This window comes from Rhinolophus sinicus, chromosome 4 (assembly GCF_057876585.1).
Source record: "Rhinolophus sinicus isolate RSI-liver-muscle chromosome 4, RSI-T2T, whole genome shotgun sequence".
Lineage (NCBI taxonomy): Eukaryota > Metazoa > Chordata > Mammalia > Chiroptera > Rhinolophidae > Rhinolophus > Rhinolophus sinicus.
The window spans coordinates 37836309-37863656 of NC_142504.1; the positions used below are offsets into that span (position 1 = coordinate 37836309).

The 27348-nt window shown below is 42.3% G+C and overlaps 2 protein-coding genes across 18 annotated transcripts in view; one reads left to right on the forward strand and one right to left on the reverse strand.

Moving 5' to 3' along the window:
* Nucleotides 1-1423: 1423 nt before the first annotated feature.
* On the forward strand, nt 1424-19510 carry TMEM243 (transmembrane protein 243). Of its 9 annotated transcripts, none has more exons than XM_074340678.2 (6): nt 1424-1571; nt 2298-2597; nt 16524-16574; nt 17611-17715; nt 18374-18479; nt 18918-19510. In XM_074340678.2, exons 2-6 carry the CDS (start codon nt 2520-2522, stop codon nt 18956-18958), a joined length of 381 nt encoding a protein of 126 aa, XP_074196779.1. In that variant the 5' UTR covers nt 1424-1571; nt 2298-2519; the 3' UTR covers nt 18959-19510. The 9 variants fall into 9 exon arrangements, with proteins under 9 accessions (XP_074196779.1, XP_019605316.1, XP_074196780.1 ...); XM_074340679.2 differs by having other exon boundaries at nt 1455-1571; nt 2301-2597; XM_074340675.2 differs by having other exon boundaries at nt 1456-1706.
* The window catches only part of DMTF1 (cyclin D binding myb like transcription factor 1), a 45229-nt gene continuing 37217 nt past the window's right edge, over nt 19337-27348 (reverse strand). For 5 of the 9 annotated variants that reach the window (XM_019749751.3, XM_019749749.3, XM_074340669.2 and 2 more), the window contains 5 exons: nt 25062-25147; nt 22457-22612; nt 21576-21938; nt 20872-21016; nt 19337-20657 (listed from right to left, as the gene is read on the reverse strand). In XM_019749751.3, the coding sequence (XP_019605310.3) occupies nt 20548-20657; nt 20872-21016; nt 21576-21938; nt 22457-22612; nt 25062-25147 (860 nt within the window). In that variant the 3' untranslated portion in view covers nt 19337-20547. The remainder of the gene's footprint in view (nt 20658-20871; nt 21017-21575; nt 21939-22456; nt 22613-25061; nt 25148-27348) is intronic. The other 4 variants (XM_074340672.2, XM_019749752.3, XM_074340673.2 and 1 more) reach the window with 2 other exon arrangements.

Genomic DNA, 27348 nt, shown 5'->3' on the forward strand with positions numbered 1-27348 from the left:
TGAAGCTAGTGGGTGCCCTCCCATGTAGACCATAAGTCTCACTCATCATATTTACGACAACCACCATTTGGATACTTACTTGCCAGGTGTCATATATTCTGTATTTATCTATCTATCTATCTATCTATCTATCTATCTATCTATCTATCTATCTATCTATCATCTATCTATCTAAAACTGGTTGAACTTAGATATTCTAGTTCCATTTATTGTTATTAATCATCACTTTTTATATAAGAAGGAACTAAAAAGAGGTTAGATATCTCACCCAAGATCATACAGCTTGTAGCATCAAAGTTTGAGGATAGATATGATCAACTTCAAAGCTTGTGCTCTTAGAGGTTATATTTGTTCCTTTCTCTAGACTGTAACCACGTGCCTCTATCTTCCACTCCAGCCTGGACACTATTACGTTGCCTGTTTCTTGATCAGTATATTACCCTGCCTGGTGGTTGCCTGGGACACAGCAGGTTCTCAAAAGTATTTGTTGAATGAATGTGAGTGAATCAAGTTATTTGTTGGGCCAATCAACATTGTAATATTAATAGAACCCGGTGCATGATTGTGTAGCATTCCTGTTACAACAAAAAGTCCTAAACAAACAGAAGATCACTTATAAAATATGTAACTAGTAGATCAGATATGCACCACATCCAATTCTACCCAGTGTTGCAAATTATAAATCTGTAGCTATGGTGTTCTTAATCCATCCCTTGTCCTAATACCTTGTCATAAACTGTTGAGAGACCACCTGAATCCCTGCTTGGACGCTAAGTGTTACGTGGCTACATGTGCTAACACAGGCACTCGCTGCACACAAACATTGTCAGAGCTCTACTTCAGTCTAGCAGCTGTGGTGGGCAGGAAAGCTACTGAAGCTATCGTGGATGCGTTTGTTTCATATACTTATAAATGTCCCCAAATGCAGAGTGACATTACGTTGCTTCTGAGACCTATTCACTTCCACTTCTGTATGCTCTAAAACCCGCAGAAGAGCTCAACATACCAAGCGTTCTCCGTGGCTGCAAACATGCTTAATCAGCACCATCACTAGCAGGATGAGTGGACAAGTCGAAGAAATACCTCGCACACATTATCTCCCCACTGTTTCTGTAAATGACATAGGATCCTTATCACAGATCAAAACAAGATAAACATACTACCAACCCGAAACCAAATTTATCAATGACCCCGTTCCGTCCTGTTGTGCCGAGACTGGGGTGTTTAAAACAGGCTGGTCGTGTTTAAGATGCTTTCAGACAAATGCAAAGCTGTCTTCAGAAATGCTCTTTGCCCACGTGGATCGCACAGATGCTAATTACTAAGATGCTGAGAAACGTGCAGCCAGGGAGATTGGGCATTCCACGGGGTAATAAACTGGCGCCTCTAGAAATAAAGCTCCGCAGCCAATGCGTCTCTTCGGTACATAGGATTGGCGGCCTCGGCCGTGACGTGACCTGGGCGGGCCGAGTCGGTTTGCGACAGTGGCCGCGGGTCCGGGCCGGAGGATACGAGAGGAGACCCGCAGCGCAGCGCCCTTTTCGCGCGCCAGCTCGCCCCCAGCCGGAAAGGTGTCTTTCTTCCCCAGGCGTCTCGCCCTTACCCCTGGGCCGCGGCACCTAATCCCTGCGCAGGTGTGGACCCGGGACCTGAGGTCCCCTGCTCAGCCAGGACTCCCCAGCGTGCAGGCGGCTGGGGACGCCGAGGTTTGGCCTGCGGGCGCGGGGCGGGCGCTGGGCTTCGCGGGAGGGTGACCAAACTGAAGGGCCGAGGCGGGATTCTCTCCTCTGCTTGTTCTCACCAGGCCGCTAGTGTGGCCACCGCTGCCGCAGCGAGCGCCAGGAGATGCAACACATGAGGGGGATCCAAGTTGCTGGGCCTGAACCCGCAGCGCGGCGGGAGGGCTCCGCGGAGTGCTCGGCTCTCCTTCGGCAACTAACTTTTCTCGTCGCTGGGGAACTGGAGGGGGGTGAAGAGGTGCAGAGGGCTTGGAGCGGGGCTTTGAATGAATTCTTCCAAGAAAACTTTTCCCTCGTGAGCATGAAGGTCTGCGCGCTCACAGTAGAACATTGAGAAGGCCGGGGGTGCGGAGAGGGGTGGGAGTCACGTGTGGCCCGGGGCGAGGGGAAGCCGATTTGCTCTGCGCGCTGCAGTGCCCGGCGGACCGTGCGATCGCGAGCCGGGCGGGCAGAGCGCTGAGATTTGGGGAAGTGGGAGCTGCTCGGGCGGGGTGGGGGGGAGGGGAGGGTCCCGCGAAGAGGCAGCTACAAGGTGTTGTTTTCTTTCACTTCCTGCAGCAGCTGCTCAAGATGAAGAGGAGAGCGGGGCTTGGGCGGAGCTGCCTGATCCCCCGGGTCTGAACGCCCACCCACCGCCGCTGCCGGGACTTCCCGGACGCTCCAGGGGTTCGGCTATGTGTGTCCGGTGACCTGGCGCCTTGGGGAGCCGAGGACCTGAGACTTAGAGAGGGAATGCTGGCTCGGTTTTGAGTGACTTGGGGAGAGTGAAGACACCCCAAAATGGAGGACTTCTCCACCAGGATCTACGGCACCAGTGTTCTGGACAACAGACCTTTGTTCGGAGAGACGTCGGCCAAGGTGAGAGCGGACCGGGACTCCAAGCCTAGGTGTGTGTGTTTAAGTGTCTGCCTGCCTGCCTGCCTGCCTGCCTGCCCTCGCTGCCAGAACCCTGACTGGGTCCTTCTGTGGTCCCTGAAGCTCTTGTCGGAGGAAAGAGCGGGTTCTTCAACCCCACTTTCCTCTGAAGATATTTGCCCTGCTACTCGGCTCCTTTGGGACAGGGTTGGCCAAGATCCTTGAAGGCTGGGAGTGGGGAAAAGTTCAGAAAGTTCTGGGCTGTTGGGGGCCCTTCAGTGGAGTGCGGAAGCCTCTGAGGCGGGGGATGTGGGTAGGGTGTTTGCACTTACGCACCTCCAGATGGAGTGCTAGCTTTCAAAAGGCTTCAGATGTGCACCTGAGCTTTGGTAAAAAAGAGCCAGGCCTAGGAGCTTCTGATATATACAGCCGTTAAGGGTTTCTTGCCGAGGCAGTCAAGCAAAGAAAAAGAGGAGAGGAGTTAAATGACTTTCTTTGTTGGCATCCATTCCAGGAAGTGATCAAAGGGTCTCTGGAGCCAAACAAGTTATAGTGCATCATTACTTTAAGCTTTTAAAAAGTAAGTCTTCTTACAAGCTTAATCATGTGATGTCCTGGGCCAGTTATTGAAGAGAAGTCCTTTTCCGGTCCTCAGCATTATTCTTCTGGGTTGTTTGGCCAAGATTAGCCTGTTTTTGTTTACCTGGAAAGTACCATTGGTAATCTTTGACCGCTGACAAATTGCTTTCAGCCTCTCAGAAAGTAGGGCACACGAGTTCAGAGCTTCTTGGGTTTCTCAGCTTTGGCAGGGACCTGTAGCAGAAAGGATAGACAACTTGTACACATAGGAGTCTGGGGCAGAGCCCTGAATCCGGAAGCTGCCAGCCTGCTGCAAAGGCTACTAATTATTATTAGTATGTTTTAAACTCTCTATTTTGCTTTCCTGTAGAGTGTCTTAATAAGAAAATGTTTTAAGCTTGATCTTTATGAAGATGCACCTTGTTTATCTTGTGGCTGTGCATTATTATCTCAGTCCACAGTGCACCTGGTTTGAGAAGCATGGCTCTAGTCCAGTAGATGTTTCTATTTCTGCTAACATTATTGAACATTATGTGATAGGCCCCAGAGGTCCAAGGAACTCAGCTAGGTGGAGGAAATACATAAACAAATGTGATGCGGTTGGATCTCTGCTATTATGGGACATAGAGGAGGCATGTTGGGGTAAGAGGAGAAACCGGTCACTTTTATTTGGAAGCTTGGGGAAGACCTTAGAGATTGGTTTCCCCAGTTAGTCTCTGGTAGCCTTGGGCTTTCAGATATGAATGTTCATAAACTGAGGGTTGACTAGAAGAGGATCTGAGGTCTAGAGAGTAGCGGCAGCTTGCTACTTGAAGGGGTCACATCCACGGCATCTGGCTGTCCAGCTGTTTTGAGAGCTAAGAGGTTCAATACTCCCCCACATGCCTTGGTTCACAGATTGGTGTTCTGGGTGATGCAGACTTCTGACCTCATTTAACCCAATAGCCTCTGAGCACTGAGGTAGATGACTTGGTAATGGACTTGTTGATTTATATAGACACTTACAAATATTGATGTTTTCTGACTTACCTGGGCCTAAATAGTCAATGACTGTAAGTTTCCTATTGCCTATGATCCATTTGAAACCCATCCAAAAACTTTGCTATTCCAAATGTGTCTCTGTTTATTGCATACATATTTAGTACAAGAGTATATAGCGCTGGCACTACCGAGGCATCTTTAGGCATTATATTAATAACAGTAGATTCAGCTACTCTGAGTTCCCTTGAGCTCCCTCTGTGGAGCTGACAATGATTGGACACAGAAATTGTACAGAATGGAAAAGGAGAAAGACCTCTGGTCTGAGAACGGAGAAAACATCATGTTTCTTATAAATTGAGGTGCCAGACATGAAGAAAGAGGTAGCCATCTTTAAATGATTTTATTTGAGGACCTGAAGTGGGCAAGTCACAGGGATGGGGCCTCAATGCCGTGTTTCCCCGAAAATAAGACCTAGCTGGACAATCAGCTCTAATGCGTCTTTTGGAGCAAAAATTAATATAAGACCTGGTATTATATTATATTATATTTTATATTATACTATACTTCCCCAAGCTTCCCAAATAAAAGTGACCAGTTTCTCCTCTTACTATTCCCACGGAGGACAGTCACTGCCAGAGCAGGGTGGATTCTGGGGGACTCTCAGAAACCCTTCACTGGTGCCTGCATGTAGGTGTTCCCAGTTTGTTCTCTTTCAGATGCCAGGAAATGACACAATAGTCACTTTATAGTGGAAACTTAATATTAGTGAACTATCACTTCTGAGGAGAAAATCAAACAAGGGAAAAACACCCTTCCTGTCATCATCTGACAGATCTTCTGAGCTCTTACATTTGCCTTACAACAACCAACCATATGTAGCCTCTCAATTTTAAATTTAGAAAGAACTAGAGCTTCAGGTCTAGTGCCTAACTTTAAGGAAAAGATGACCGAAACCCACAGAGCAGAGTCTGGAGGGAAGTTGTGTTTGCTAAGTGCCAGGCAACATGCTAGGCTTTCAGCTTTCCCATGTTTGATCGTCGAATTCTTTTACAAGATGGGCATTGTCATTCCTCTTTTACAACTGTGGAAGCTGAACTGTAAAGCAGGCTGCTTGTTCAGTCACACAGCTAGTTCTATGGTAAGGTTTCACCAACTCCTTTCATGAGTTGATAGGATAGTAAATTATGCAGCCTGTGCCATGTACTGCTAAAAGCACTGTAGATACTCACTTACCTATTGCCCTTTCACAGGAAATAGGTGCAGTGGTTCACCCAAAGTCATGGCGTGAGTGCAAGATAGTGGAATCTACTATAGAACAATAAATATGTAACCCAGCAGGCAATCCCCGAGGGTACCTCTGTCTTCAACTGTACTCACACATAATGATTTCAGTTACTGAACTCCAAATTTATTCAATTTTTAGCATATTGAGGAATAACTGTACAGATAGAGTCATAGAGTGAAATGCAAAGCAAAACAGTTCTCTGTCTTTACACAAATACCTAAGTCATAATAGACAAAAAAGGAAAGATGATCATTTTTTCTAAGAAATATGTCCTTCATTCTTTGATACCTTTGGAATCACGTGTTGCTCACAGTGGGCTATCTTATGCCTTCTGGTCAGAATGTCTGGTTGCTTTTTTCATCTGTTTTTATCCATCCTAAGTTCTAGGATGGTTAAGAGAGTACCTCTCTTTCAGGTGAAAAACAAATGTGGCAGTATAGTACATATCTTTCAGATGAAAAAGAAATGTGACACAAATGCTACGATAATACAGTATATCTGAGGCTTCTAAGCCTGTGCTATAGCTTAGCACTTTCTAAAGGAGCACACTATCCAAAAGAAATATAATGTGAGCCACATACATGATTGTAAATGTCCTAGTAGCCATATTAAAAAGGTATAAACAGATGGCATTAACTCTATTCAAAATACTATCATCCAATGCATAAATCAAAATACTGTCATTTCATTATATAACTAATATAAAAAATGGAGATATTTTTACATTTTCTTTTCCATACTAAGCTTTTGAAATCCAGTGTGTGTTTTTCACCTACAACCCATCTCAGTCTGGAGTAGCTACATTGCTGGTGCTCAGGATCCACATGCAGCTACTAGTAATGTATTGGATGGCGTGTTTGTAAGCAAGTGAATCATTAGTTACGGTGGTCATAGTCATGTTTGTGAAATGTATTTCTTTACTGTGGGACTTCTCAGAACTTTAAGACGCTAATTTTCACTGGTACTTTAGTTGGAGAGGGTGGGAAAGTAGTGCTTCCTGTACTGTTTGGTGGTGTAGCCTTTTAGCCGTGGCACAATGCCCTACTCAGTTCTTACCTCCCCCTGCCCCCACCAGGAGCGTTAGTGAGACAAGTTTCTACAGAGCACCCTTTGGGAAATGTTACTCTAGGGAACACCTTCCCCTGTTCCTCTCCTGCCCCCTCCTCCCCACTGGGTGAACTAAAACCTAGAGCTAGTCCACCCTCTCTTGCCGATGGCTACCTTTAAAAGTTTGCTTTAGGACAACACAGTTGGTGCCATCTTTCTATGTAATGGACGGGCATTAAGTTATCCTTGGGGCTTGTGAGGTAATCTTGGTTTCTTGATTTGCCGGATCATCTGAAAACAGTTTCAGCCGGTCTAGACTGATGAACCTTGGAGGGGAGGGACAGGATGTCTCTGAGGGGAGAAAGCAGACCAGTATCGCGTGTGTTGCTGATGCAGACAGGAAAAGGAAGAATATCACACTTGGTGCAAGGTCGTGTAAACCAATTTCCAGACCAGCATGTTGGTTTTTGCTGATCACCAAATAAGTGATTCGTCCTCTTAAGACGGGTAATGACAATTCTTGTCCCTCTATTCCTACTGGGATGTGATATAAGACCAGTGAATGACTTTGGGAGAAGTCACATATGTTGAACTCAGATAATATGGGGGGGACCTCTGTGTAGGGGCAAGGTCGTGGGCCCTGAAGCTCAGGTATTTGGTTCCAAGGCAAAAGCTCCATGTTCTGAAGTATTTTTCCTGTACCTCCTCTCCTCTTCCTGTAAAAAAAGAGAAAGGCACAACTAAACAAAAATGGTTAAAAAACAAGGTCTTTTCTGACCTGTAGTCCGAGTCAAGCAATTCAAACTTGGGGCATTTGCCTTCTCCAAATAAGAGTGTAAGATTAGAGTGCTGCTGCTGGTCTTTTTGGGGGTGTGCGGGTTACTGCTTTATTGAGAACAAAGCTGTGGTTCAGATTGTTGCCTGCCTGCCGCCTCTCCCCTTCCCAGAGCCCCACAGGCTGTCCTCCCAGGAGTGCAGGCTTCTGGCTTCTTTCCTTTGACAGAGCTTCTGGGTGATCCTCGGAGCCCAACTCCTGTCTCCCTCAAAGGAGGGCTAGTCACCCCAGGGACTGGATCAGTTGTCCCCTGGCCTCTCTTCCAAAACACTTTGGTTGCCGTTTCTTATGCTGGAGAAACAGTTCAGGCTGATAGACACCATGACTTTTTTCATTCCTTTTCTGATAAGTGTCCTCTCCCCATGCCAAGACCACAGGACTGGCATTTGTATTGTTAGAAAGCTCCTTAGAGGATGCTGGTGTGTAGGGAGGGCTGACACCCCCTGGTCTTAACCAGGCTCTGGGGGAGCTCAGTCCAGGCTGGCACCTCCCCACGGACCCCTTTCCTTTAGCTGCCTCCTTGCTCTTGGCAAATGCTGTTCTCCTTTCTGTATCACCCTCTCTTCTCCAAATATCTGAATTCTGCTCAGTCTACCTCCCTGCCTTAGAACCTTCCTTATAACCCATCCACGCTTTCCTCCCATGAGCCTGGCGGTCAGAGATGTCCCAGCACTTCCTCCTTGTGCTGTGAGGGAGTTATAAAGATCTTGCCTCTTGACCAGAGTATAAGCTTCTTGAACGGAGGAACCAGTGGCCTCATTTCTCTAGACTTCCTAGCAGTAGGCACAATCCCTTGCTCAGTTCTCAAGTCTATGTGTATTAAGTTTAAAGTGAAGTGTGAATTCAGTGTCACCAAGAAGTAACCTGCAGTCTTGGGACATCCTGAAGCAGCAGGAGAAGGTGGGGGCTGGTGTTCAGAAACCTGGAATGCTGATGCCAAAATGGGCAGTAGTGCTTCAGGTTCTCCCCTCCTTGCTGAGCGTCAGTAAAAAGGCCAGCAATAAATATAATGCACTATTGTATAAAAACACCGAAACAGAGGCCTGGCCTCTCACGAGCGGATGGTCTCCTGAGTTCTCCTCTCTGTAGATGTGGTTTTTGCAGGTCTGTAATAATAGCCTGGCTCTAATGAATTGAGTCATTTTTTTCTTCGAATCAGCCCATAGGCCACGTATAGGTATAGTGACCATGTTTTCTGAATTGCCATAGGCACATGTGCGTTGTCAGACCTGAGTGTCTCTGTGGGAATGATGGAATGCATTTGAAATGGGGGCTGCCCTGGAAATTGGGGTCAGGGCATGGGACCAACTCAGCTCACACTCATCTCTGAGGAGCCTAAGCTCTCATTGGTTAGACGCCCATTAGATGTGGTAGAAAAAATACTAATACCATATTAGCAACCATTACCAATCTTCTATTAAATATCAGTTACTGTTTCTTGGTGCTTTCCGTGTATCATCTAATGCTTACAGCAAGCCTGCATGCTCTACCACTGTACAGATATGGAAATTCAGGCTTGAAAGTGAAATGACTTATGCAAGGCCACAGGCAGGCAAATGGCAGGAGAATAAATCTAAGTCAGGTCTGTCAGTCTCCTAACCTCACAGTCTTTGCAGTATGCCTCCCGTTCTGAAGGTCAGCACATAAAAATTGGGCGCTTCCTGTGGGCACCACCTGTAGGGGTCATTTGCCCCTTAACACATGTGGAGTAGGTTTCCTATTTTTACTGTGATCTGATTTCCATAAGTGGTGCTTCAGTGGAAAGAATATATTTCAAGTGCACGTATCTGAGAAAGAGAAGCTGGCAGGATGGGTACCCCAAAATACTCACAACGGAAAGATACTGCAGAATGTGAATCTGAAATAAGGGAAACGTTTAAAAATGTCTGTCCTTTTCTTTGGCGAGAAATGAGGGGAAAGTTGGTGTTCAGGTCTATACGTAGCCCTGGAGATGATCAGGGTGCATCTGAGAGAATTCAGAGTGTGAGAGTTGTAAAGTGTGGGTGTGCCCACGCTCTCATAAATCCTTTCTCATGCGTCCTCCTGGCACCATTCAGTCTGGTGTTCCTTTGCAAGTCTCAGAACAGTAGTACCTGTGACCAGAGAAAAGGTGTCCCCTCGCTCTCCACCCAGTGGATGCTCTCCCTAGGGTTGTCCCTGGTGACGGCTTGATGGGAAGCTCCTGCTTCGTCAGAGCCATTAGTTCTGGAGGAACCAAGTTAAACCACCTGGTAAGGCCTGTGGTTTCTTGCTTCAGCTCGGCCCAAACTTTCTCCCGCATTTCACATCCTCTCAGTATGTTTATTCCTCGAGGGCTGCCCCTTAGGCGGTTGACCAGGCCATTTCCAGAGCTTTCCTGACAAGAAGTTATCCACCATGATTTGGAAGAAGGAAAGGAAAACCATTTCTGAGAATTGGCCTTTTATTTACGGTATTGGAACCCTTAAGTGTGATTGAGAAACACAGCACTTTGGACGCAGAATTGTAGGATGTGGCTCAAGAGTCTGAATCACTCCTTCCACATTAACTGTGGTAGGAAATGGTGCCCTTTGGACATGTACTACATGCTGAATAGACTGCCTTTCTTCTCTCTCCCTCACAAGAGAAGATAATCACTGTCTTCAGTGACCTGAAGAAAGCGTGGGCTAGGGAGGATGAGTACTGAATTTAAAATGGGATGAACCCTTTAATTAAAGGATGAGCGAAGTGCCAGGGAGCATGGAGTAAGAGAATAATTCTACCGGGGACATCAGATCAGAGGGCTTTTGAGTCTTAGACCTGGAAGCAAAAGTAAGATTTTGGACAGGAGAAGGTGACTGGGAATCCCAAGCAGGAGGTCCAGCTTGTGTCACGGGTGGGTGCGGGAACGTATAGGAAGTGGCAAGGGAATGTGTGTTCCTGTGTGGCTGGACTAGAACTTGGGAGGCACGGACAGGAAAGGCAGTGCTTGGTTAAAAGCCTTGAATGCTGTGCTAAGCAGTATGATTTCCTTCTGGAGGCTGTAGGTTGTTGCGTGTACACGTATGTATTCTTTTATTCAGTTATTAACCATGTTTATATTACATCCCAGGAAATGTGCTATGTGCTGGATGGTATATCTTTTCCCATGGAGCATGTATATACTGCAGGGGAGACAGAAAGGCGTTAAACAAATCCTTGTTCTTCTTTCCATTCCTATTAATCTTCAGTCATCCTGGCTGCTGGTTTTTCCTTTTAGTTCTAAAGCTTACTTCTGCCTCAGGGCCTTTGCACTTACTTACTGCACTGACTTGTTTGCAATAAATACCCTTCTCCCAGATCCTTGCAATGTCTCATTCATTTTTCTTATAAAGGCCCCTGCTCACATGTCACATCCTCAGACAGAATTTCTTTGAATAAAACTAAGGCCCCCCATCGCCACCCTGGTCACTGAATCCTCATTTACCCTGTTTTATTTTCTTCCTAACTTCGTAACACTTACCATGTCAGGAGGGGAGAATGAAGGCTTGACATCAAAGTTGGAAGCAGGATGGCTGGAAGGCTCTTCTGTGTTGGAGGGAGTTGAAATTTTGGGGCCAGAGATGGACTCCATGAGGGAGAGATTCAACATAGAAATGAGGCTGGAGATAATTAATGAAGCCAGGGAAGGGGTGCAGGATTGGCAGAGAAGCTGGTCACCTTCTGGTCCTCTTTAGGCCAGAAGGAATGAAAGGGGGAGGAGCTTTCCTCTTTTTTGTGGTATCTTTTATTGTAAGGCTTTCTGCTGGTTTATACGCTTCAAGAATGGGATTAGGAGCCTGAGTTGAGGTAGAGCTTCTAACCACTTTCTGGAAAGAGACAGGGATTGTCACCCCGAAATAAAAGGCCATGGAAATATAGGGAGGGCCCAAAACACAAATTTGTTGTAAACTCAAAACACAGATTTGTAGTAAACTCCGTGTGTTCTTTCAGTTAGTATTTGAGTATCTAATATATGCTGGCACGGTGGTTGGCAGAGGGAAATGACCAGTGCCACTATCCACCAATACGGTGGCACCTTTGTACGATCAGAAGGTTATGTCCACTCTGGGTAGTGGCAGCGCTCACAGCCGTATGGCTTGGTTTTATCTGAATTAGACAAAAGTGCTCCTGCCTCTGGGTGGATGCAGGCCCGTGCGGGTTGCACAGCTGGCAGGGGGCAGCATTGGGCTCGTTTTCAGCCATACAGCCGTGTGCAGTGGCCCAGAGTCCCACAGGGAACAAGGCAGACTTGGACCTTAGCCTCCGGGACCTTACGGTGGAGAGGAGGGGACACATGAGTAAACTGGCGGGTAAGTTGGGACAGTTGAAAGGTGTCACAGCAAGGCTTGACACCAGAGCATGGAAGAGGCTGGGGGGCTGAAGGTGACTCGGGACTAGGTTTTCTGAGCGTCACGAGGGGATGAACATACTCACAGGAAGTCTGTGCGTTGCTGAATCTGCTGACTCTGTGGTCAGAGATTGGTAGGGAGCCCTCACGTCAGAGTTTTGGGGTAACAGATTGAGGGGACCTCCTAGTCAGTGGATATGAGTGAAGACCAGATTCAGGGCAGCAGAGGAGGGGCTTGGAGAAAGAGGGATTTGGCAAAGCAGGTGCTGAATACTTGAGATAACAGAAGAGGACAGGAAGAAGGTGGCAGAAGACTGGCCAGGGACATATGTTTCAAAAATAGAGGATGTCTTATTCCACTTGGGCTGCGCTAACAAAAGGCCACAGACTGGGTGTTTGTAAACAACAGACATTTCTTTCTCACTGCTCTGGACGGTGGAAGTCAGACCAGAGTGACTGGGTGAGGGCTGTCTGCTGGGTTGTAGACGCCTCATCGCGTCCTCACATGGTGGCAGAGGCTGGGGAGTTCTCTGGAACCTCCTTTATAAGGGCGTTAATCCCGTTTGTGACCTGGCACCTCCCAAATGCCTCACCTCCTAATATCATCAGTCCGATGGGGAGTGTGGCACGTCAGCCATCCCACCTCCCACCTCACTCTGGGGAACGTAATGCCTTCAGCTTTTCTATGGGTCAATATAAGAAAAGACTGTGTGTGAAGTAGCTGCATTTTCTGGGTCCCTGTATTTGCATAGATCCATGCAGCACACTCTTCTTAGACCCAGAAGTTTGCCCCTTCTCCTGGGTCTAAGAGCCTTGAAGGCTCCTCTGCTTTTTGATTGCTGGGGAGTTGGTCTTCTACTCTGGCTCTGGTGCTGACGCTCTAGAGCCATAAATTGGTAAAACAGGAAGGGACCAGATAGCATTTGATTTGCTAGCCCCAAATGGGTTAAGGGATCCTTTTCAAGTCACGTACCTAGCCAGTGGCTGAATGCAGATGAGAGCGTTGCAACGTCTTTAACTCCAGTTTCAGGGTTCATATATATTGGTGTAAGGATTCTTAGACCTTTGAACTGCTCGTTAGGCCTGCATTTTGCAAAGAGCATTAGGTAGGAGACCTTAACCATTACCTGGCTGTATGACCTCAGGCAAATCAGTCTCATGGAGACTAATAGTTACCTGTTGGTAAATGGAAATAAGGTATTCCTTACTTGTGTCACAGGGTCACCTTCACCCATCAGGGGTATAAATCCTTTACAATGTATTGCCATCTTTTTCTCTTTTCCCATTTCAAAGGAGGATGAAGACGTGACTCCTTTGAGCTCAGGCCCCTTTCCTCTCAGCTCTCAGGAATCTTGCTCACCTATCAGCTATCGCCATGTGCCTGATTTCTTTTTCTAACAGCCCCGCCTTTGTTTTCCCTGGGGTTCTTGTGAAGTTCCTCTTCATGCACCACCGTTTCTTTTCCTTCTTGTTCATCTGCTAGTCGTCTTTCAAGTTTGACTTTCTCTGCTTTTCTCTCCCTGACGGCCCACCGTACTTGAACTTCCTTTCTCCTTAGCGCCCTCTTGTGCTCTGGATAATGTAAACTTCTGGAGGGTAGGGATGGTTTTATTCATTATATTTGCACCTGGAATATAGTGGATAATTTTTTTTCCAGTTTCATTGAAATATAATTGAGATAATGTTTACATGAATCCATAAATGACTTATGAGGTAATATGTCAGAATCCCTCTCAAAGCTATACTATGTACGTATGTGTATGTTTCTTTATATGTTCATGTGCTCATATGTGCATGTATATGAGTTAAGACTATCTCTCAACCTGGTGCTGAGTGTTTACCTTTGGGAAGGACATCCTGATTCTCTGTCCTCTCTGCAGGTAAGGATCAAGGCTGACTCTGGCCCTGTTAAGCTTTCTCGGGGAGTGAAAATAAGCAGCAACATAAGGTTTAAAGCTCTGGGTGGGGAGCATAGTTTTGGTAGATGGAAATAGGTAATAATAAAATGGGAGGAGACAGAGCTCTAAGAAATTGAAATAACTGAGTTAATAGAGACTTGCTATGGAAGTGAGAGTAACCTGAGTTTGCGTACATTCCATAAATTTTTCTTCATGGACTCTAGTTCTGATTTGGAGTATATTCTAAAACTCCTCTGGAATGCTAACTTACTGGCTCTATAATTATTCTCTATTATCCTTTTTATCGTTGGGGATTGGAGCTGGGCAGCGGCTGAAGCCCTGAAAAACAGTCTCTGGGCCCAGGGAAGGGACTGTACCCTATGGTCTGAACTTCTCAATATTCAAAATAGTTTTGTTTAGACTCTAAACTTTAGACCAATGCTTCTGAAATTTAAATGTGCACACACATCACCTGAAGATCTTGTTAAAAGGCAGATTCTGATTCAGTAGGTGCTGGGGAAAGGCCCAATACTCTGTTTTTCTCACTCTTAGGAGAGACCAGTACGCTGAGCCACAGACCACACTTTGCGTAGCAGGCGTTTAGGAGGAGGTCTTCCAGTTACCTCTGCTGTTTTTTTGGCCGGGACTCATGGTTACTTTGACAGTGGAAGGCCTGAAGCCAAGGCCTCGGCTTGGAGAAGGAAAACCCTGTGAGAAACCTTCTGCCATATCCTCAATACTTCATCCCATCTTGGGAGTCCCAGAGACTGTGCGATAACAATAGAGTAACTGATATCCATGAAGGTGTCTTGCAATTCCATTTGGTGAACTGTCTAGAAGGCAAGCAGGAAAGTATTCATTAAAGTTTAGATATATTTCCATGAATGATTAAAACCAGTTGGGCTTGCATGGGTAAGTTCAACAATCTGAAAAAGCTCACTTATGAGGACATCTTCATTCCTGAAGAGAAACACTTCACTGTAGTACTTTGCTGACAGGCTTTTTGAGGGGTCACCTGCCACTTGGTACCTGTCTAGACCAGCAGTTGCTCTTCCAGCTCGGAGTATACATGGATTCTGTTCTGTTGGCATTGAGTCCTGTCTCCATCACTTCCTGGTATTGAGAACTTGCCAAGTTCTCGATTTCCCTGAGCCTGTTTTGCCGTTTGTAAAGGTTATACCATTTCATCCCAGGATATTTTAGAAAAGAGTTACAAAAACTCCTGGCATAGTTACTGTCCCTTTACCATTATTTTTACCTCTCCGCCCTCCCCTGCGCTTTGATCCTGGTTGGCAACTTGCTGTGCTATTCATAGTAGTGATTCCTCTTGGCTACCTCTCGGCAGAACCTCGTCACTGGCTTCTTTCCATTGGTAAGAGAGCTGTGGTGAGGTATGCAGACCTTTGTAAGCTTTTGCAAATCCCTGGAGCTCCTAGAGATGGGAGCAGATGTTCTTGACTTTTCGGAATAGACCAGAAGAGCTTAGTTGACCCTCTGTCACAAGGCAAACACAGTGTGGCTGCCACTAATAGATTGTACAGATGAGAATACACATGGACGTTAAACACACACTTATTTTGTCTTGTGGGGGAATAATAGATTTGCCCCTGGTTCTCTTTCCAAAAACTGGTCCTTAATTTCAGAATCCTGTGTGCTCTGTAGGCTTCTCTAGCTGAGGCGCTGGTAAGATTTGGTGTAAGCCTTTCTAGTTTAGTTTAGTAAGGGTGTGGCTGGAATTGCTGCCTTTGTCCTCCATAAAACACCCGATGCAATACTAGCCTTTCCTTCCTCTTCCCTCCCAGTTTTGCCTCCCTCTTAACTTTGGATTCTTATCTTTAAATGCAGAGTTTGGAAATGAGTGTTCAGTGGCTGCTCTGTGCTTGTTCCTGTACCCTTCCCATCTCGGAGCTTTTGTTTATTGGCTGTTCCCATACCATATCCTGCCGTTCTCTGTTCACACGTGACCAAAACCATCTGTAGGACTACTGATTCATTACTCAGCTTTGACTTCTCAGAAATAAGAATACTCGGTATTCTCATTGTCCGTAGTGTTTCCTTGTCAGGTCTTAAACCCTTATGACCTTATTCTGTACGCTCTGTAAATGACTTCTATCAATCTAGTATTATATATATGTTGTTTATATTACTAATAATATTAGTAATATATATATATAAAGTGTAACATTTTAGACCCTGGAACTGAAACTAAATCTAAGCAGTGACAATGATTTAGGAATCATTTCAGAATCACTTCTCACTTGCTGTGTGACTTTAGGCAAATAATTTAACCAAACATTGGGCTTAAGTTTACCTTAACCCATAAAATGAGGATTGGGTTAGAGCAGAAGTTTTTCATGCCAAGTTGGTTGGGGTGGGGATGGGAATGCTAAGAAAGCTCAGCGGATAAGGACCCCAGGCTCCCCAATCAAATGATTCTACTTTTGTGTATATATTTTAGACTTTTGCTATTAAATACGTTGGAAAACTAGTGGTCAGATGGTCTGATTCGCCTCCAGCCTTGGCATTCTACAATCCCTCAAGCAATAGCATCTACTTTGCAATTGCATTAGACAAGGATGCCTGAGCTGTGAGAAATAGGTCCAAACTCATTATGGCACTTGACATCATCTAGTCTGGTTCCTGATGCTTGTAACCAAGGCTGGGCTGGCCATGCGAATGCTCCTGTCCCTTTGCTTCTCATACTATTCCCAGCAGCACATGGATTGTTTGTAAGCCTGCCTTGTCCGTTCTATCCTCAGTCTTCGAAAGACGTGTAAAAATGTCCCTCCTGTAGAAATCTTTTCGTTGGTTGTCCCTGTCTCCCTAGAGTACCTTTTCCCACTTGGCCTTTCTGGCAATTGTACGTCTAAGAGAGGGCCAGGATCTTTGTTTCTTCTAATCACCCAATGCCTCGCGTTGTACTTTTCTGAAAGTGCCGTGGATCCATCATGGCTCAAAAACTCTTTTTTTCTTTCAGGATCGAATCATCAATTTAGTTGTTGGCAGCTTAACATCCTTATTGATTCTAGTAAGTATCATTATTTTGTGTGTCACCCAGGCTCTTAGCCAAAGTTTTGAAAACTTGAGTGTTGTGATTCAGCGAACTCTCCAAAAAGTACTTAAATGGGGCCAGTCCAGGAGCATGTGAAGTATTCCAGTCATAGTTAATGCTTTCAATTTTATTACCACTTAAAACTGCAAGTGGTAACTGGAGTAGCTGAACTGATTTTCACCCTCACCACTCTGATTCAATATGTGAGACAGTATAAGTCAAATTAACTTAGTTTTTTGTTTGCCTAGTAAATAAATATGTATATGTCAGTGGCTACCAATAACTCCCTTCTGTACATAATCTTAACTCCCATTTTTCCTGCTAATATTGAGTTTATTTTGTTTTTAAAGCACATTATTCTTTGGTTTAAAAAGATTTGGTCAGCATATAGTAATTTTTCATCCTGTTCTACGGCGTGGTGCTATCACAATAAAGTAAAAACAAAGCTCTATTTCCCACATACTGACAATGACATTGGCACATTTTCATTAAATGTAAGAATATTTCAATGAACTTTGTTTCCACAACTTAATAGAAGGAATGGATATATTGCTGTATCTATGGTAGAAACAGAACTCTACAGGGCATTAGAAACCTTTCAGTGTTTTTCATGTTAAGCAAAAAACAGTTTTGGTTTTATTTTTTTGTTGGAGTATTCATATTAACAAAAAGGTTAGAATTTTTCCCAATACAATGATTAATCCTGGGAATGAAGCTGAAATGCTTTCTAATCTTTGTTAATGAAGAGTTTATTTTGAGTTTAGTTTTCACTGCTCTATGTCTTGTTGCCTTTTATAAATGAGGAAAAGGTTACAAAGAGGGGGTACTACAAGAAATAACACAAGCATGTTTACAAATATTTTATTAAATGCATTAACATTCCAGAAGGCAAATCTGGTGGCAGGTGTCCTTTTACAATGTGAGGCATTTTGTAATATTACACTGCCTAGACTCCAGTCTAACCAAGTCTTGGAATTGCTTGTGAGGCCTGATGTAATTTCTCTTCATACAGGTAACGCTGATCAGTGCTTTTGTTTTCCCTCAACTACCTCCAAAACCGTTGAATATATTTTTTGCTGTCTGCATCTCTTTGAGTAGTATTACTGCCTGCATACTTGTGAGTACTGTTTAGAATTTAACGTATCTTTGAGGTTTGAAGGTTGCAGTGCCCAGGACAGATTCCTAGCCCTTGGTCTATATGAAAGGTTATGTCTAATTACAACTCCACCCCACCTCCCAAAGATGCCGGAATTCTTAATACTAATTGCAGGGTTTTCTTTTTTTAATCTGAGTTTCTTTCTTTTCTCTTAAATCCCAGTTAACCCTAAGGGAAACTGTTCCCTTGAAAGCTAAAAACAGAAGGAAAATAATAGTTAAAACACTTAGGTGGTCAAAGAGTTGATGTAATTTACTTAACTCATTTTCCTTCAACGACTACATACAGGCCCCAACAGGGTTTGGGAAGTGCCATTACTGCTCTTAAGCTGCAGTTGTGTTCTTGTCACAAGAATGTTCGCTTTTATTACAAAAAAGCCTTTCTTTTAGGTAAAGAAACAAAGATGGTGGTGGGTTTCAGTTAGTTATTTGCCCAGTTGTCAGTCGGTAGTTAGCTGTTTTATTTCCTTTAAGGAAAAGCAGAATCAAAACCGTAAACCCTTAAAAGCAATTGTCTCGACTCACATCGGGCTTAAATCATAACAATAATGTGCTTATCTGAATTAAAATTAAATGGTGGGATTATCTCCAAGCCTCTAATTTGCTGATTTCTGCTGTAGTCCTATGACCTGAGGGAAGACTACATCCCACTCTGGGAGCCTTTGGAACAAAGCTACCAGAGATGCTCTCCTCCTGTTCCCAGCCTGAAGCCAGGAGTGACTAATAGTGAGCTAGTTTAAACCATATACACACACGTGTGTTGAAGCCCAATTTTGTATTGGCAGTCTGAATGCTATATAAATGTAAAAGTTGGCTTCCCTTCCAGGGCCTCAAAAAATTGTTTCTTTTACTCAAATATATTTAAAATATGTGCAGAAGGTACATATTCTTGGATGGCTTGCCAAATGATTGGTAGATTGTGGTTCTGAACTTACCACAAAGTTAACTGAGAAAACAGGAGTTAAGTATAATCTTGGAGGTGGAAACTCAGTTGGTACTACTTGAATTGTAAAGAATAAGAATTAAATTCTGCCTGCATTAGCCTCAGGAATACAGATAGATTAATGAAGACTGTCTCATTTAGGGGAGAAAGAATTAGTTTCATTTTAAATACTTGACCCCACGGCTATTACTTACACTTATATTTAATTCTTCTTCTTTTAGATCTACTGGTATCGACAAGGAGACTTAGAACCGAAATTTAGAAATCTAATTTACTATATTTTATTTTCTATCATCATGTTATGTATATGTGCGAACCTGTACTTCCATGATGTGGGAAAGTGAGACTGCCAAAGAAAATACTTACCAGGTCTCTTCAAAGCTATAAGGACTGTGAATAAGGCTGGGTAAGGTCTGCTGAAGAATCTCCTGCACAAGTCTGACACATGATTTTCATGTTACTTGTAAATCTAAATTCCCTCTTGCAGGGGATATATATCATAGATCACTTTGCTTTTTCTTTAAGGAGCTGATGTTGCACTTAAACATTCCAGCCCTCAGACAGCAATTTTCACTTTTGAAATTAAAAATTTTTATAATGTAATTGCATGGCGAAAGGCTATGTAACAAATAATCTTACATTTTAAGACAAATATTCTTTTATTTCTGTTAAACTGAATATACAGTTGTTCCCTAGGCAACCAACTTTTGCTTATAACTACAATTTAATATCACGTTAACAAAACACAGACGGTGAAAAGACAACTTTGATTGTGAAGGTCTAATTACAATAATAAATAAAATAATTTATACAAGGTTTTTTCTTTTTTGTGACTTTTCTGTAGGGGTTATATGCATTAAAGCCCTAAGAGGCTAGTTTTGGTTTAACCTTAGCATAGGAATGACTCGATTTGTTTCCTTTCATTACAGAAGCAAATTTTATTGTTTTAAATTGCCCGAGAGGGAGCAGTTATATCGCACCCTCACCAGCTAATGCACTAAGTGAATGGCAAACTCTGATACCGTCCTTAGCTATTTTCTGGATAATTTATATAGCAAAACATGTAAGAAACAGTTACGGTATAGAATAGGGAACTTTACTTCCTTCCCATTTAATTTTACTTCAAAGTGCTAATTTTGTAAACTGATGAAAGTGGGTTCTGAGGGAGTGAAAATTCTACTTAACTTCTGATGAGTTTTGTTACTACTCTCATCCATATTCCCTTTACAAATAATAAAAATACCTGTAGTGAACGTTCTTAACTGTTAATGCTTTCTATCCAGCTTAAATGAGCTCCCACTGCCAGCAATGGGTAAACCAAAGGTAACTGCCACAGTCACCTAGGACTGTCTCCTCGTGGGCTGGTCAGGTCTGAAACTAACGGTAATCTCTTTGAAGGTGGTGTGGTCACTGGTAAGCTCTAGAGCACGCTGATGTGACTGCTCTGAAACATGAACAGGCCCACTTGAGACCGGATAGACTCCTGACTGACCTTTAGAGATGAACATTACTGCTTTTAAAACAGTAGTTAAGCTTTGGTGATTTTAAACTTTTCTCACTGGCTGACGTGAATGAAATTCCCTGCTGACAAATGGCACCAATCACAGGGATCGCTGTAGTTAAGCTCCCCCAACTCCACTCAGCCACACATGTTCATAAGACTAGACCTCATGATACATTTAAAGGAGGTAAAAAGTCATAGCAGCAACACTGTATGTGGCTTAAGCACTGTAGCTATTTAAAAGCCAGAGCAGAATGGTAAGTTAAGCCTCTTGGGAGTTGCTCCTATTTCTTTGGAGATGTTGTAATTGATAGTGTGGCTTCTTTGCCTGAACTACCTGTAAGAATTACCTAATGACAGTTTACCAAATCCTCAACATCCTTTGAGTCTTCTGAAACAGGACTGCCCAAAGATGATCCAATGATATTTAATTCTTCTCGATGATGCTGGAGTATGGGGTCTGCAATGAGGAAGTTTCAAGTTAGTCTTAAATGTACATATTCTCTAGTCCAGGTCATGAATTTAGAGTAAGTATTCTTCTACCAAAGTGTAAAATTTAACAAGACTAATCTAGGTTGTTGGATGAAGAAAGTCTAAAATAACTGAATTAAATGCCTGCCTGCCCGGTTTCCCCCTTAAGACTTAGTAGGCACGTGACGGAGCGGTAACAGCACCTGTTAGTGTTGTCAAAGGCAAGACAGATTCTGTATCGATGACATCAGATGCCTGGATAAAGCCGTGTGGTGAAGGAACAATAAGGATTGTTTCATCATCAATTGTTTGATCAACTTGTTCTTCTATAGTAGGAGACTCTAAATCCTAAATAAAGATAAAAGGAGAGTGACTCATATTCCTTATTTTCCTTAACATCCAAAACACGTTTAGGTTTGAAAGGACTTAACTTTTAAACATTATCCCATTTTAAAATTAGAATATAAAAGAAAGGTCCTAAAATGGACAAAAGTAATAACTTCATATCTAATGTACTAAATATTAAAAAAGAACTTAAAAGAACCAATTTGGTTATAGGTCCCCTGAACATAGAAATAATTCTGTTTTATTGTGGGGTGAGGTTCCTAAGCTAAACCACAAAGATCGATGACTACCCACCCTCAGGAAATTGCTTCCATGGGTTCCAACAAACATTTCTAAATGTCTTAGAGGTGGAGAGGGAAAGCTTTTAGTGAGAAACAGTAAGACAGCTGGTTGTCTGATACTTGTGAGGTCAGAGGTGGGGGTTTGCACTTTATTTAGTATCTAAAGAAAAAAGGAAGGTACCAGAGGATATGACTCCACAAATTATTTCTAGGCTCTTTCCAAACTGTAGGTTTGAGCTCAAGGTGAGAACCCACAGGCTATTCCCTTAAGTGCAACTTACCTCCGTAACATAAGCCCGGGCTAAATGAGAGGGTGATTCCTCCTCTTGTTTAAGGTCTTCTGTTCTGACCATAACACTATTCATCAGTTCTGTGCTATTTTGGTCACTGAATTTAGATACATGAGCATCATTAAATGATGGCTCTACAGTCACCTTAGGTTGATGAATTTCACCTGGGAAAGTGTCTGCTTCCAGGGCATCTGGAGGCTCAGGAAAATCAGATGAGTGAATATCACTATCTACTGTCAGTTCTGCTTGGGATATGGAAGCAGTGATGTCCTCTGTGGCGACTGTCTGAATGATGACTCTTGGTGTGTGACACTGCACTGTAACATTGTCACTTGTGTTCAACAAATGTTCTGGCTATAAAATGTTAAAGAAAACAAACAATGGCAAAATGAAAAAGTACCTACCATATTCAAGTTATAGGCAATAAATGACATTTATAGGTGCTAATATGGGCTACTGTTCCCCCCACCTCTCACCTCTGGAAATGTAATGTTCTTATCACTACTTTTCTAGAAACCCTGTTCTTTTCCCTTCGGGGCCTCTGCTCTCCTAAGGTCCCTATTCCCCTAATATAAGTCCATCACAGGTAAGGAGACACGGGGTGAGGGATTTACCCCAGTGAAGGCAGAGTGACAGACTGTATTTGTTTTGGCTCTTATATTTTGCATCTCCTAATCCTGGTTCCTAACAGACTCAAATACTTGAACTGAGCTAAAAAATCAACTCCCTCCCACCCCCAAAGATACTGTTATTGAAAGCATATAGGTTCTATCATATTATTAAAAATTGGAAAAATGTGGTGACACTTGTCAGTTAGCCAGTCTTCTCTACAAAAACTAGAAAAACCAAGTAACGTCTGTAAGGTGACATACGGATAAAGCATGAACAATGATCTGTTCCGGAGAAGCAGGAGCAGCAGCTGTCAGGGTCACTGTGGGACTAGCAGTCAGAGTTAGGGGAAGGCCTTGGCTTGAGCTTGTCTGAAGTAGGTAGGTGCCTGGAGTGCCAGTGGGCTGTAAATGGAAAGACTAAAGGAGAAAGAAAAACAAGATCAACATAGGTACAGCAGACAACTAAGTAAGGAGACTTCGTAGTACTCGTAAGTTCAGCTTTGCATCCAAAATGGGGACTGACTTTAATTTACTAGCCACAAATGTACTTACCAGTTGAAGGTGCAAATAAGTAATAAAATGAAGGGTATGATATTCTTGACTATTTATCATAGGTCATTACCTGCCCTGAAGGTTTAACAGAGAGGCTAGGCCTTTCTCCTGCTCTTCACTGCCTGTATTTATGTGGTCCGGTCTCAGGTCTTTGTTTCACAGCATCAAGACAGGGTCAAAAGAGCTGCTTTCCAGGCAGTGACCCAGCACACCCATCTGCCCTCGTTACCCTTTCTGTAGCTCACAAAAACTGGCAGTCTCCAAGTTTAAAAAGCTTCACATTTTTGACAAGGCACTGCAGCAGTGTTAACTTGAACAGAATTTTTTTCATAGTATAATTTTAGCAAATATTTAGGGGAAACGTAAGAAACAGCGATTAGCAGTGTCCTGACGGAAAAAAAATTTCTACTTGAAAAGCTGATAAACAGATCTTACATTTATTTTTTGAGACCGGAAGCATAACAAAACTATTCAACACCCGTACACCTTTCACAGCCATTAAGTTTCTATATAATAACTTGAGTTTGGTTTATCCTAACATACTAAAGTAAAAGTAGTTGCACTTAAAATAGAGCTGGAGGTTAAAGGCATTAGCCTGTTCTTTAGTTTGAAGTGATCTGTGGACTTCAGCCACAATGGCTCTCCTGAGTACTAACTCACTGGATCTCGGTTTCCTTATTGCTAAAGTGAGGCTAAGAACTACGTCTCATGGAAAGGGTTGTGAGGATTAGAAATGATTACAGTGGTATCTGGCACACAGTGTGGACTCAATTTCTTTCCTCCATAAAAGTGAAAGCTGATTGTTTTCCTAATGGTTGGCTGTATTTATTAATCACATACGGTCAGGCAGTAAATACTTTACATGTATATTATAATGCATGTACTTTATTTAATGTATGAAATACATTCAATGCTCACATTTTTTTGAAGCTGAGGCAATATTATCATCCCCTATTAAATGAGGACAGAAGTCTCTAAATATTTTATTAGAACCCCATAAGTAAAAACCCAAACACATACCCTAAATATATATCTACAGTTTATTTGGCCATGGGGAGGGGAAGGTAGTGAAAAAGTGAAGTTCTGTTTTCTACCTGTGAAAAAGGGTTATCTTATACATCCCTATTTTGGAGACCACTGGTGTAGGAAACAGGTTTAAGTAAACTTGTAGTAGAAGTTCCAAGGTTGTTCTCAAAAGAGAACCTTTTGCTGTGTTGGCCATCCTTGGGAGATTTGGCTGTAGAGAAGATAAACTCTTGCACTAATACCACTTGTTTTTCACAGCAAATAAATCTTGACATAATTTAAATAGAAGGTATTTTATATTTTCTTCATGAGAAATGAGGTAGTTCTGGGTTTACCCTATTTTAGAACACAGAGCAAGAAGTGGGACTTAAAATTTTCCATTACCCCCAAAAGAAACCCCATTCAAATTAGCAGTCATGCCCCATTTCTCCCCCAAACCTCTTAGCATAGACAACGACCATCTGCTTTCTGTCTCTATAGGTTTGACTATTTTGAACGGTTCAAATAAATGGCAGTCATACACTATATGGTATTTTGTGTCTAGTTCCTTTCACGTAGTGTGTTTTCAAGGTTCATCCTTACTGTATGACGGTATATATTAGTACTGCATTCATTGGATTGTCAAATAATCACTTGTGTGGCTATAGCACGTTTTATTTACCCATTTATCAGTGGATGGATGTTTGGGTTGTTTCCACTTTTTGGATATTATGAATGTGAACCTTCATGTACAAGTTTTTATGTGAGCATATTTCTCTTAGGTATACCTGGGATTAGAATTGGTCATATGGTAACTGTATATTTAACCTTTTTAGGGACTGCAAGATTCTTTTCCAAAGTTGCTACACAATTTAGGACTGGGACTTTCAAATTCTGTATCCCCAACGGCTAGAGCAATGTTTACTAAATGAATATTGTTAAATAATCCGTTCCACAACTTTTTCTCAAATAACCAGTGAACCTTTTGCTTATGTATTTGCTTATGACTTAATACAAAGCCATAGCACGTCCTCTACTCATTGGCACTGTCATTTTCATATATTAAAAGAGCATGTAATTGGTTTATATACAGATGAAGAAAAACTAAAATTAATTATAAAAGTGGAAATCTGATTTACATGTCTTCTAACCATCTAGCCTCAAAAACCATGGACACAGTTGTACTTAATGTCAGTCATGTTTTTATATTTCATTTGCTTAGGTGTAACATTTCTAAAACTGATACCAAATGATCTTTCTTATACATAAAAATGGCCAATATCTATCAACTTTGTGAAGTATTACTCACTGGAAGAATTTCAAACGTTTGTAGTGTTCCACTGTTTAGTGTTATTGTTTCTGAGTCAACAGTAGCAGCAGGGGGGTCCGTTGAAGCTGTGGGAAGAACAAGGACAACAATGAATAAAATACTTTGTAAATTTACATTTCCCTGGTACACTCAGTTATTCTGCAGGCAATCCTACATTGAGTAATTTGCCTAGAAACCTGAAGTCATTTACATTTCTTACGTGATACACGAAATCTAATGGATCTGATATGGCATAGATGAGGGGTTGGCAAAGTACGGCCCATAGCCAAATCCAGCCTACCACCAGGTCTTGTAAATAAGGTATTATAGGAGCACAGCTACGCCTGTTCATTTTTGTATTTTCTATGGCTGCTTTTGCACTACAAAGGCAGAATTGAGTAGCTATGAGAGAGACAATGTTTGTTAACCCCTGGAATACATCATAAAATATTTCTAATGCCAGGAAGTAAGAGGAATACATTAACGCTAACCTGTAAAGAGACAGGGACTTGGTAAAAAATAATTTCCTGGACATTCTGGAAAGTGGAATAGATGCCTGGAATGGTGGTCCCAAAACACTAGGTTTTAGTTCTAGTGGCATCATTTCCTAGCAATGTAAATCTTGGCAAATAACTTACTTTACTCCAGAGTAATGTTCAGAGACTTCATCTGTTCTGCCTACCTCATATACCAGGGGTGCCAAAAAAAATGCATACACATGATTTGTTTTCATCTTTTGTTACTGGTATATATTGAATATTACAGTTTCAATAGTTCTTTCCTTTCTTAAAATGTGTATACATTTTTTTTGGCCCCCTCTGTAGTTGTGAGGATCAAAAAACATGAAATAAATGTAAGGATTATTTCAGAAGACCATGTTTGGGAGACTGAACAGCACTTTGGAGATCAGATAGTATAATCTCTTTATGTGTGTTAGCTGAGACTCAGACTTGATCATTGTCTGCTGAAGGTTATGTAGAACTAAGACTTACTAGAAGAAATGTGATCCATTTGGTGTTTTCAGTCACACCTGCAGGTAAATCCATGTGAAAATGACTGGGAATCGACTTTTAATGTGTAGTGTTTTTTGTTTATTATAGTCTAACTATAACACTTCCCAGTTTGAAAGAAATGTGGCACCTTTACCAAAAGAAATACACTTGATTTGTATTATTTCTCTTACTATTTCATGGATTCTTAAGATCATATCTAGAATAACTTGAAGTGATTTCGGATAAGTAACCTAAATCAAGAGTAAGCAAACTATGGTCGCAGACAAATGTGGCTCAAGGCTAACAATGGTTTTATACTTTTAAAAAATTGTTTAAAAACGTAACAGAATTCCAGAGAGACCCATGTGGCCTGCAAAGCCTAACATATTCACATTTACTGTTCTGGCCTGAGAGTTTGCCAACCCCTGACCCTTAATCTAAAGGGAAGAAATGATCATGCGGTTGTAGCCTGAATGTCAACAATAATGGGTGTGTAGTAAAACTCTTACTATACTCACATTTCTTACTGAAATAAAATTATTCTAAATACTTTTAAAAAGCCATGCTGTGAATGAATATTAAGGTATGACTTATAAAATGTTTTGTGTTTTCCCAAAAAGTGTCACCAACCCAATAACCAAAGAAAATTGTAACAATCTCCATGCACAATCAATTTATAGCCAACAGTAGCTCTCATGTTTATGGTAAACAAGTAATTTCAGTGGCTTTGCAATTCTCAAGACTATAAAAACAAACAGTGCCAAAAAAAAGTTCTTCATGCTTTATTACATTGGTAGAAAGCTAAAGCAAATAACCAAATTTAAATTAGAAGTTTAAGAATAAGACAGGCACGACTGATTAGTTTAAATGTCTCTAAGGTAGCTTTGACAGTCATTTTACCTACAGACACATAATGTTAACACTAATAGGTGGCCCAGTGATTCTCAAACGGGATAACAGTATATTTGAAAATCTGTAGGGTATTTCTATTCATCATCATGATTAGAAAGCACGACTGGCATTTTGTGGGTGAGATCAAGGGACACTGAGCATCCTGCAACAAAGACTTGTCCCAATCAAAATGGCAATAACCCCCTGGTTGACAGTAACACACTGTACCACTGGCAATGACCTTTCCATAGGCAAGTCTCATTATGTAGGAAAAAAGAACGGTAAAAATAAGTGAAGAATAAAAAAACAAAAAAATAAGCGAAGGTAAAAATAATAATAATAATATGGTTTTGAGAATTTTGTTCTCCTTTTGTCAGTCTAATGGGAAGAAAGATCACCTTGGC